This window comes from Gopherus evgoodei, chromosome 3 (genome assembly GCF_007399415.2).
Source record: "Gopherus evgoodei ecotype Sinaloan lineage chromosome 3, rGopEvg1_v1.p, whole genome shotgun sequence".
Lineage (NCBI taxonomy): Eukaryota > Metazoa > Chordata > Testudines > Testudinidae > Gopherus > Gopherus evgoodei.
The window spans coordinates 13,009,419-13,021,692 of NC_044324.1; the positions used below are offsets into that span (position 1 = coordinate 13,009,419).

Sequence of the window (12,274 nt, forward strand, 5' to 3'; positions counted from 1 at the left end):
TGTCTCCTGGGGGCCTTTTGCAGACACACGGGTTCTTGGATCTCTCTGTTCTGTGTATTCTGTACCTGGGCCAGATCATGAATCTGATGGGGCAGGGACTGTTTTTTTTCTAAATTATAAGGCAGACCTCGAGTGATAACAGCCACACCGCTATCCTCTGACTCTGATACTGATGCGCTGGGCGAGAGCCAGGAGCTGCAGAGATCTGTAGAGCCCTGCGCCGCAGACACAAAACTTGCACCCGCATTCGAGCCACAAAAATGATCCGCAGATATGGATACTTGCACATATAAAGTGGATATCCATGGATTTGCACAGCTGTAGCAGGGAGAGAGGCAGAGACGTAGTGGGAGTTTGACCTGAAGAAAAATAATTAGGGATTTCATTAGAGAGGAATTGGGATCAAGGGACGAGATTCTGACCCAGGTTTCTAACTTTCCATTTGGGGAGTATCCCCAGTAAAAATCCATAAAACAGAGTCCTTGTGGTGTTCAGACTATTGGAGAATAACAGAGTTCTCACTTATTTGTTTGGGTACAACAAAGTCAGATACTTTATTCTGTTTAGCAGCTACAGCAGGGAGAGAGTGCACTAGGACATAGGATCTCCCCTTCCGAGACAGGTAAACAATTACAGCAGCATTTATACTTTTGTTACAGACAATAATAAGCAACAGCTGCATCTTGTTTTTCTCACTTAAGAGACTCCAGTCTACATTTCGTATTATCTACACAAGGTCGAAACAACTTCTCACACAGTTCTTTCCCACTCGCCTCACACAATCCTCGCTTCTACAAATCTCGCTTTAGTAGGGTTATAATTAGCCTGACTCTTGCTAACAGAGACTGTCTTGCATTAAGATTCCCCTACAAATCCCTGTCAGCTCTTTCTCTATTTCCGCAAGACTGAATCAGAGCAGAATTTCCTCACATCTCAGGGGGGCTGGATTTGAGGGTCTGTCTCAGGCTTAACCTCATGTATCATATTGTAACAAACCCATGGCAATCCACGGTTTCTCAATCTGCTCAGTGCAGAGACAGAACTCAGATCTCCCTGCTTCAAAGCCCAGGCAGCTGCCTTTGAGTTAAAGTAGAATCTCCAATAGCTGTTGCCAGTATAGGTCCTGTGACACGCAGTTGGGCAGTTCTGCTGCCCTCCAGTAGAGGACAGTGGGGTATGCACACACTAGACATTGGTTCCTGTATTACTCTCTCCTTTGTCCCTAAGCAATGTCTGGGAACAGTGCGCTGGAACATTTTAGTACTGGGAGTGCTGAAAGCCCGACCCCTTACCGGTGTCCTTCCCCCTACCCCCAGGGGCCCAGGGAGTGGAGCCCTGGGAGCAGGGCACTGGGCACAGGGCCACAAGCATGGGGCCAGCGGCAGGGGAATGGGGCAGTGGCCAGGGCCCCAGGAGCAGAGCCCCGAGCACAGGGCTGGGAGTGGGGCAGGGCCCAGGAGCAAGGCATGGGACCGGCCTGGGGCCAGAGGCCAGGGAGTGCAGCCGGCGACCAGGACCTGAGTTGCAGGTGAGGTGAGGGGTTGGGGAGCAGAGTGCAGGCGGAGGGCCAGGAGCAGGGCATAGGGGTGTGAAGCACTCCCAGGTTTTATGTGAGGAGCCAGTGGCTGGGGAGTGGGACCGGGGGCCAGTGGCCCTGCATAAAACCTGGGGTGCTGCAGCACCCCCACTTCCCATGCATATGCCTCAGAGTGTCTTGCTGTCAGTACCCTGGGGTCAAAGATGCACATGAGCCTGAGTGCTTCCCCCGCAGGCTGGGATAGGCTCCAGTGCATTGCAGTCAGTATCCAGGCTGGGCAAGGGCTTAGCAATTGTGCAACTGTGGTCAGGGCCGGCTTCAGGACATGCAGGGCCCGATTCGAAAGAGCTGCCGCCGAAATGCTGCCGAAGAAAGCAGCAGTGATTGAGTTGCTGCTGAAGATAGTGGTGGCAATTCGGCTGCAGCTCCATCAGTTGCCTCTGTTTCCAGTGGCACTTCAACGGAGGGTGCAAGGCCCCTCTTCCGGACGCTGTGGGGCCCAGTTCCCAGGAATCGGGGGAATCGCCCTAAAGCCGGCCCTGACCATGGTGATTTCCCCAGGCCTGAGAGGGGGCAGGCGGCACATCCTCTCCCCTGGCGTTTCTTTAAATTGCAGGAGAGCCCAGGGGAATTAATGGCAAAGGGCAGATGAGCAGGGCACTCTCTGGGAGCTCAGAGCACGAAGAGCTTGGAGAGCCAGGCCTTGGGGTGGGGGAGGGTCCGCGACAGGGCCCCTCTCTGACGGAACTGGCGTTCTGCACCTAGAGGGACGTCTCCTTGCAGGACAGGCTGGGAACGGTCCAAAAGAAGGGCCTAGGGGCCTCTGTCGGAGCTAGATGTGATTAAGCCAATGCTGTGCCTTGAGGGTAAAGCTCCCCCCCAGGGTTGAGGTGGAGGAGGCAGGCGTGTCTGCCTGGGGGAGGTGCCCCAGGTTCATTCCAGTGGCAAAACGAATGTCACTGCCACCAGGTTTCCCGCTGGGCTGTCTGCATGCGAGCGGAACTCGCTCCCCCTTTGCTGTCCCACCCTGGTGACTCCTGGTTCCCAGCACTTCAGAGCAGGGACCCGCTTTCTGCCGAGTGCTGCAGCATGGGGCCCATTTACAGCAGTACATGAGGGCCAGGGTGTCACAGACTCCAGCCCCATGCCAGGGACCAGGAGCTCCCCTTCCACCTCTTCACAGGCTCCCTGGCCCCAAGGGCTGGGCATGCAGGAGCGAGCAGGGCTTTGTGTGCCCTTACTTCCGTTCCAGAGCAGGTGGAGGGGGCGAGGCAGGGAATGGGTGGTGTCTGCTCTCTGGCCAACGCAACTGAGCTGGGAGCTGTTAATTTATGGCTAGCGCAGACCCAGAGTAAACGGTGGATTCTCTGTCACTTGGAGTTTTTAAAACATGGTTTGAGGACGTCGGGAACCCAGCCAGAGGTCAGGGATCTATCACAGGAGCAGGTGGGCGAAGTTCTGTGGCCTGCGAGTTGCAGGAGGTCAGACCAGATGATCATGGGGGTCCCTTCTGGCCTTAGAGTCTATGAGTGCTGCGGGAGCAAGATGGGAATAGGGAGAGGCCTGGGACTTCAGAGGTATCTCAGAGACACCACGGCTCTTGGGCTACTCCTGGGCTGGCTCGGTTTCCACACTATCCCTGTGCCCAAAGGAACAATCTAGCCCTTAGTGGTTGCCAACAGGAAGAAGGGCTTGAGGACCCAGCAGATGTCTACAGGCAGAGGAGCAATGCTTCATAACTCATAAACAGAGTTTGGACAGTGCATTTTCCAAAGCACCCTGCCTGGGCGTCTTCCCACCTTCCAAAATGCCTGGCCTGGGTGGAAGCCTGAGGGAACTGAGCCCAAAGGAGTTTATTGGAGAAAGGCCCAAAATAAATCATAACCATCGACCCAGCTTTGTACCTTCCATCGCCAGCCAGATTCTGCTGCCCCTGCTCACCCCGAGTAGCATCTTATCCACTGGAGTTACTTGTGGAAGAAGGGGCTTCGCAGGGTGGGGATGGGTGGCACAATCTGGCCCTCTGCCGTCACGGCTAGTGATTCCGTGGAGCAAAGTCAGGGAAAGCTCTGAAGCATCTGCCTGTCTTTCAGAAGAAGACCTCATTGGAGAGGACGACGACATGCCATCCTTCAGATACAGACCAGACGGTGAGGGCACCGAGCAGCCTGAGAAGTTCAGTGCATGAGAAGGCCCATCGGGTGTCGCCCACTCCATTTCCCATGGGCCATTCAGGGATGCTTCCTAGATGTTCGCTCCACATGGCAAGGCCCAGAGGCGGTGAAGTGCTGCACGGGGGAGAACTTGTAATGAGCCCAGGTGCCCATAACTAGGGGAGGGAGGAAGTGCCTTATCTTGGGGAAGGGTTTGAGGAAGATGACCGAGCACGGTTTGTTCCCTGAATGGCAGCCTTTCCCTTCTGCTGGTTGGCAGGTGTAGGAGAGCAGAGACAGGAGTAGGCTGTAGAGACCGGAGTCGGGACGTGAAAGGACCCTGGGGTTCTCCAGCTCCAAGATTCACTCTCACAGCCTGTGCAGTGGCTAAGCCCTGGCCCGGGGTAGGCAGTCATGGAGGGGGGCTGCTGCCTATATGTCAGGGGGTTCCTGTGAAGTCCCACCAGCCTCAGGCATCTGTCAGGACCATCACCTAATGGAAGGGCAGGGTCTGTCTCAGGCCCTGTGCTCTAGGCTTGATGCTCACTCTGGAGAAGGGAGCCCAACCAGCTGGGTTCAGAGCCCTCAGCCAGCCATGGAGAACCCCGATCTCTCCTCACTTTGGCTAGAGGAGAAGCTCGGGGCTGGCTCTGACAAGTGGGCTTTGCCCCTGTCTAGCTGGGACCCTAGGCCTGGGTTTTTAAAAGTCTTTAGGCACCTCAAGTCTCTTTAAAAAATCCCCCTCAGCACCCAGCTCTGTCTTGAGTTGCCCAAAAACCTGTACAAACCCGACCCTTGTCATGGCCAGAGCAAGTTCATCCAGGCCTAGTCCTAGGCCCCCCAGAGTCAGGGGAAGCCTTTCCATTACGTTCAAAGGACGTTGGCCTGCAGCCCTGTGCCCTGTCTGCTGCCAGCATTGGTTGTGCTCCGGCTGGAGGGGGTCAACGGCTCTCCTACCCCAAAGCCTGGGCCGTGCCAACCCATGGGACTGTTATCCCCGAGTGGGTAACTGCAGGTTGCAGGACAGGATCCTTGTTCATAGCCTTTGGAAGAGGGATGGGGCGGAGGGAATCTCCAGACGAAGGACATAGAGCCAGGAGGAGGCAGAAATGCTGCGTTTTTCCTTTCTCTACCCTCTCTCCAGCTCTGCCCTTACCTCAGGCTCCCAGCCTGACCTGTCTGCTGGCAGTACCAGAGGGGACCCAGGGAGATGCCCTTAGATTTGGTGGGTTGATTTGGGGGGGACCCTCCTTGAGTCTACCCTCTGCTTAAAGAGATCCAGCTGCTGTAAATAGGGGTAGCTGCCCAGAGCTCACAACCGGGGGGGTGGCAGGGCGGGGTCTGAGGGATGCCCCTGGTCCTGAGGTGCTGCATCCTTCCTGCCCATCCCCGGAGGGTGGACTTAGACCTTGTGCCAGAAAACTCCAACCTTCCCTTCTCGCCTTTGTCCCTGTTCAGGCAGGACACGAACCAACTGCAGCCGGTGCCAGAAGAACCTGTCGCTCCAGACCTCCGTCAAAGGGCTGTACGTCTTCTGCGTCTTACTGATCATCGCCGTGATGGTGCTGGCGTCCCTGGGTAAGCGCAACTTCGGGGGACCTGACTCTCTTTTCCTTCCTGCCTGCCCCTCCTCAGGAAACACGAGTGGACCAGCATAACATGGCCTTTCCCTGTCTGGGAAACCCACCTGGTCACCTGGGGGTTTGGAGGATTGCAATAATAATGAGATTTAGCTCTTGAAATTCTCATGTCGCAAAGGCGGGGGGGGGGGACAATCACCCCCATTTTACCCATGAGGAAACTGAGGCACAGAAGGGCAGTGACTTGCCCAAGCTCATGCAGTAGATCAGTAGCAGAGCTGGACTAGAACGCGGGTCTCCTAACACCAGTGCCCTAGCCACTTGCCTGCTCGGGTTAAGTATGCGTGTGCACCCCTGATACCACTAGCAGATGGAATCCAAACTTCTTTGCTGTGTGTCATAGCTACTCTACTGCTAACAGAAATTCCCCTTTAGCTATGGAGCAGGGGCCTGGGCTTTGGGAGCAGAAGGCTCTGGGTGCTGTCCCCGCTGCTGCTGTGAACTTCTGAGTGTGGCTGTAGGCAGCCATTCGCAAAGCCTGAGATTTGTTACAGTGTCTGCGTTCCCCTGACTGCTCCAGGAGCCACTTGTAGGTAACGGGGCTTGCTGCTGGAGGGGTCTGGTGTATGCTGCAGAGCTCCCGGGCCATAGAGACATAAGAGCAGCCAGACTGGGTCAGGCCAAAGATCCAGCTAGCCCAGTATCCTGTCTGCCGACAGTGGCCAATGCCAGGTGCCCCAGAGGGAATGAACAGAACAGGGAATCATCCAGTGATCCATCCCCTGTTGTCCATTCCCAGCTTCTGGCAAACAGAGACTAGGGACACCATCCCTGCCCATCCTGGCTAATAGCCATTGATGGACCTATCCTCCATGAACTTATCTAGTTCTTTTTTTACCCTGTTATAGTCTTGGCCTTCCCAACATCCCCTGGCAAGGAGTTCCACAGGTTGACTGTGCGTTGTGTGAAGAAATACTGCCTTTTGTTTGTTTTAAACCTGCTGCCTGTTCATTTCATTGGGTGACCCCTAGTTCCTAACAACAACCAGCTCCAACGGCCCGAACACTCATAATTCAGGTTTCAGAGTAGCAGCCGTGTTAGTCTGTATCCGCAAAAGGATCAGGAGTACTTGTGGCACCTTAGAGACCAACAAATTTATTTCAGCATGAGCTTTCGTGGGCTACAGCTCACTTCTTCAGATGCACAGAATGGAACACACCGACAGGAGATATTTATACATACAGAGAACATGAAAAGGTGGAAGTAGCCATACCAACTGGAAGAGGCCAATCAATTGAGATGAGCTATCCTCAGCAGGAGAAAAAAACCTTTTGAAGTGATAATTGAGATGACCCATAGAAGGTGTGAGGAGAACAGAGACTGGGAATGGCTGGGACATTACACTAATTGAATCTATTTCCCTATGTTAAGTTCTCCTCACACCTTCTATGGGTCATCTCAATTATCACTTTAAAACGTTTTTTTCTCCTGCTGACGATAGCTCATCTCAGAATCCTGTGGCACCTTATAGACTAACAGACGTTTTGGAGCATGAGCTTTCGTGGGTGAATACCCACTTCGTCGGATGCATGCTCCAAAACGTCTGTTAGTCTATAAGGTGCCACAGGATTCTTTGCTGCTTTTACAGATCCAGACTAACACGGCTACCCTCTGATACTTAGCTCATCTCAATTGACTGGCCTCTTCCAGTTGGTATGGCTACTTCCACCTTTTCATGTTCTCTGTATGGATAAATATCTCCTGTCTGTGTGTTCCATTCTGTGCATCTGAAGAAGTGAGCTGTAGCCCACGAAAGCTCATGCTGAAATAAATTTGTTAGTCTCTAAGGTGCCACAAGCACTCCTGTTCTTTTTACTCATAATTCAGTCCCACCCCAGAGCCCCCTTGTATCAGAATGGCTCCCCTTTGCTGCCTACCCTCACCGTCTAGCTGTGTCCGTTCCCTCATTGTCTCTCAACCTTTGCAGGGCCAGGAGGAGAACCCAGGTCTCCAGTGCCCCATGCACTAGAGCAGCCCCTATCCAAACCAAGCCAGCGTCCAACCCCCTCTCCATGCCCTGATTCTCAGCACAGAGCTCGTGGTCTCAGACCCCACCAGCATCCCAGCAGGGCACCGCTCACCAGGGAGCCCAGCATCTCAGTCCTTTTGTGGCTGCTTCAGTGGGAAAGCAGCGCGGCTCCCTTGACCTGCAGCCCACCAGGGAGCAGAGATCCCAGAGAGCACAGCTTGGAGAAATCCCTAAGTCACAAGGTGGGTTCCCGCCTCTCACGACGAGGGAAGACCACTCACAGTCCCTCAGAGCCATGCGCCAGCAGCCTTGCCTGAGGAATCTCTTGTTTGGCCTTCATGCCAATTAAGCACAGTAATTGGCATGGTGGTTTCCTTTGGGCTTTTTTTGCAGTGTTTTATTTTGGGCAGAGAGAGCTGCCAGATCCCACAGCCCTGGGTATCGGAGGAGCCTCTGCCTGAGCCCCGCTCTCTCTCCAGCCCTGAGGAGCTAAGCATAGGTGGCCTGGAACAGCCCACTCCTGCTCCCTGCTCTCTAGAAGTTCCTACACAGAGCACGCGTCACACCCCAGGCTTCTCCTCCTCCCCAGCTAGGGTGGCCCACCAGAGCACAGGTCTTCTCCATGGGTCCCTGCCACCTGGTTGGCCCACTGCACCAGGGGAGTGGAGACCTGCCGGGCTGGTCCTGCAGCACCAACTGGCTGCAGTGCTGACATGGTGACAGCTGCCCGCGGAGACCAGCCGGCTGGACCTCACCCAGCTGGTCAGACACGCCCACGGCACAGTACCGTTAGACAGGGCCTCACCCGGCACTGGGGTAAAGGGACTGTCTAGGAAGGAGTATGGCAGAAAGAGACCTAGGGGTCATAGTGGACCACAAGCTAAATATGAGTCAACAGTGTGATACTGTTGCAAAAAAAGCAAACGTGATTCTGGGATGCATTAACAGGTGTAAAAGCAGCAAAGAATCCTGTGGCACCTTATAGACTAACAGACGTTTTGGAGCATGAGCTTTCGTGGGTGAATACCCATTTCCTCAGATGCATGTAATGGAAATATCCAGGGGCAGGTATATATATGTGTGCTAGCAAGCAAGCTAGAGATAACGAGGTCAGTTCAATCAGGGAGGATGAGGCCCTGTTCTAGCAGTTGAGGTGTGAAAAACAAGAGAGGAGAAACTGGTTCTGTAATTGGCAAGCCATTCACAGTCTTTGTTCAATCCTGAGCTGATGGTGTCAAATTTGCAGATGAACTGAAGCTCAGCAGTTTCTCTTTGAAGTCTGGTCCTGAAGTTTTTTTGCTGCAGGATGGCCACCTTAAGGTCTGCTATAGTGTGGCCAGGGAGGTTGAAGTGCTCTCCTACAGGTTTTTGTATATTGCCATTCCTAATGTCTGATTTGTGTCCATTTATCCTTTTCCGTAGAGACTGTCCAGTTTGGCCGATGTACATAGCAGAGGGGCATTGCTGGCATATGATGGCGTATATTACATTGGTGGATGTGCAGGTGAATGAACCAGTGATGGTGTGGCTGATCTGGTTAGGTCCTGTGATGGTGTCGCTGGTGTAGATATGTGGGCAGAGTTGGCATCGAGGTTTGTTGCATGGATTGGTTCCTGAGCTAGAGTTATTATGGTGTGGTGTGCAGTTAGTGGTGAGAATATGTTTCAGGTTGGCAGGTTGTCTGTGGGCAAGGATTGGCCTGCCACCCAAGGCCTGTGAAAGTGTGGGATCATTGTCCAGGATGGGTTGTAGATCCTTGATGATGCGTTGGAGGGGTTTTAGCTGGGGGCTGTATGTGATGGCCAGTGGAGTCCTGTTGGTTTCTCTCTTGGGATTGTCTTGCAGTAGGAGGCTTCTGGGTACACGTCTGGCTCTGTTGATCTGTTTCTTTATTTCCTCATGCGGGTATTGTAGTTTTGAGAATGCTTGGTGGAGATTTTGTAGGTGTTGGTCTCTGTCTGAGGGGTTAGAGCAGATGCGGTTGTACCTCAGTGCTTGGCTGTAGACAATGGATCGTGTGATGTGCCCGGGATGGAAGCTGGAGGCATGAAGGTAGGCATAGCGGCTACCCTCTGATAATTAACAGGTGTGTTGTAAACAAGACACGAGAAGTCATTCTTCCGCTCTACTCTGCGCTGGTTAGGCCTCAACTGGAGTATTGTGTCCAGTTCTGGGCACCACATTTCAAGAAAGATGTGGAAAAATTGGAGAGGGTCCAGAGAAGAGCAACGAGAATGATTAAAGGTCTTGAGAACATGACCTATGAAGGAAGGCTGAAGGAATTGGGTTTATTTAGTTTGGAAAAGAGAAGACAGAGAGGGGACATGATAGCAGTTTTCAGGTGTCATCAGGAGGAGGGAGAAAACTTGTTCACCTTAGCCTCCAATGATAGAACAAGAAGCAATGGGCTTAAACTGCAGCAAGGGAGATTTAGGTTGGACATTAGGAAAAATTTCCTAACTGTCAGGGTAGTTAAACACTGGAATAAATTGCCTAGGGAGGTTGTGGAATCTCCATCTCTGGAGATATTTAAGAGTAGGTTAGATAAATGTCTATCAGGGACAGTCTAGACAGTATTTGGTCCTGCCATGAGGGCAGGGGACTGGACTCGATGACCTCTCGAGGTCCCTTCCAGTTCTAGAGTCTATGAATCTATGAATCTATGACTTTCCCTTCCCTGGGCATCCCCGAGCAGGGGCCTGGCACATTCCTTGGGCTCCAAGAAACTAGCAGGGGGAGGGGAAAAGAGAGGATAAATCCATTAACGATTGTGAGGAGTCCAGATACTACGGTGATGGGGGCCCTGGTAGTACCTGCGAGAAATTAGAGAGAAAAAACAAGTTGTTTCACCACAGACGTAGAGATGAGGCCAAATTTAGAGCAGGATCCAAACTCACCACCTTCGCAGCAGAACTCCAAACGGGTGGCAGCTGGGAACTCAGGCCTGGCTGGGCCCATCTGGGTCATCAACTCTGGGACCCTGGTCTCCTGGGTGCCCCCATCCTGGAATCCCATTTGTACACTTAACAAGCTCTGTCTTCAACCCAGCGACGTTGTTAATCCCGTGTCTCTGCAATGGGCCAAAGCGGAACCTAGCACCCTCAGTCTGGGGTGCATCTATGTTCAGATCTGAACCTGAACACGTTCTGACGGGTTGGATCACAGAACCCCCCCCCCGGGAGCTGCCAACTAATGTGCCAAGACTACCTCTGCCCCTGTTTTCCCTGCCAGCTGAGGACTCCAGCACCCTGTCTTGCTGAGCCAGATACTCCCGCCTGCTCCAACACAGACCCAGGGTCTGAATTACTTGCCCCAAAGCTGCAGGTTTACCTGAAAGCAGCTCACAGAAGTGTGCTTGTCTTTAGCACTCCGATGCCCAACTTCCAATAGGGTCTAAGCTTATGCAGGGTAAACTCATAAATTGTTCACCCTCTATAACACTGATAGCGAGATATACACAGCTCTTTGCCCTCCCCCCCCAGGTATTAATCACTTACTATGGGTTTAATAATAAACAAAAGTGATTTTATTAAGTATAAAAAGTAGGATTTAAATGGTTTTAAGTAGTAACAGACAGAACAAAGTAAGTCACCAAGCAAAATACCATAAAATGTGCAAATCTATGTCTAATCAAACTGAATACAGATAATCTCACTCTCAGAGATGCTTCAGTAAGTTTTTCCTCAGACTGGACACCTGCCAGGCCTGGGCACAATTCTTTCCCCCGGTACAGCTCTTGTTCCAGTTCAGGTGGTCGCTAGGGGATTCTTCATGATGGCTCCTCTCTTCCTTTGTTCTCTCCCACCCCTTTATATATCTTTTGCATAAGGCAGGAATCCTTTTGTCCCTCTGGGTTCCCACCCCCTCCTTCTCAATGGAAAGACACCAGGTTAAAGATGGATTCCAGTTCAGGTGACATGATCATGTGTCACTGCAAGACTTCATTGCCCACTTGCCAGCACACACATATACAGAAAGACTTGCAGGTAAAACACACCCATCTGCAGACAATGGTCCTAGTTAATGTGAGTCATCAAGATTCCAAACCACCATTAATGACCCACACTTTGCATGATTACAATAGGCCCTCAAAGTTATATTTCATATTCCTAGTTTCAGATACAAGAATGATACATTTATACAAATAGGATGACCACACTCAGTAGATTATAAGCTTTGTAATGATGTCTTACAAGAAACCTTTTGCATGAAGCATGTTCCAGTGACATTATATTCACTCATTAACATATTTTATGTAACCCTTCTGCCCCTCTGAGTTGGTAGCAACAAGGGCCGGGTTCAGTATCCAGGGGTTCCGTTTCAGGAACACAATGCATAACCGGCTCGAGCCCCCACCCAGTGACCTGGGACACTTACATACAACACCCCCCTGGGCGCCTCTAGGAGGCAATACTGCCCCTCTCGCAAGCACGGAGTCTGAGTGTAGCAAAATCCTTTTAATAAAGGAGGGAAACAATGTGGCATCACATTGGAGAAATACCACAAACAGGATTATAACACAAACCATAAGCAAAAAAAACCCTCCTCCAAGTACATCTGGCAATGTCCTTTCCCCCTTAGGGTCTTAAGTCCAATCACTCCGAAGTCCAACAACCCAAAAGTCTCTGGTCAGTGCCACCCCAGAGTTCAAAAGTTTATCTGCAGAGTTTTACCCCTCCACAGCCTGGGTGGAAATGGGGGGAGGGGAAGCCCACATAGGGTGTTAAGAGGCACCTTACCTGGGCCAGGGCCAACTGCTCCACCTCTCCATGGAGTTCTACTGCAGCCTTCACCACGACCAGCTCCACCACACCAGCTGTGCTGCTCCTCCAGCTGCCCCTGCAAACCGCTTCACTCCGCTCACTGTTCCATGGGCTGCTCCAATACGCTGCAAACTGCTCTGCTCTGCCAGCCGCTTAGCGATAGGTCTGCAGGCTCCCCCACTAGTTAGCACAGCACTCAGTGATCTCAGCTC

At 52.3% G+C, this 12,274-nt stretch overlaps 1 protein-coding gene across 4 annotated transcripts in view; it reads left to right on the forward strand.

Moving 5' to 3' along the window:
- Positions 1 to 12,274, forward strand: part of SCARA3 (scavenger receptor class A member 3) — a 39,153-nt gene that overhangs the window by 9,343 nt on the left and 17,536 nt on the right. For 2 of the 4 annotated variants that reach the window (XM_030555096.1, XM_030555094.1), the window contains 2 exons: positions 3,631 to 3,687; positions 5,149 to 5,268. In XM_030555096.1, the coding sequence (XP_030410956.1) occupies positions 3,660 to 3,687; positions 5,149 to 5,268 (148 nt within the window). In that variant the 5' untranslated portion in view covers positions 3,631 to 3,659. The remainder of the gene's footprint in view (positions 1 to 3,630; positions 3,688 to 5,148; positions 5,269 to 12,274) is intronic. The other 2 variants (XM_030555095.1, XM_030555097.1) reach the window with 2 other exon arrangements.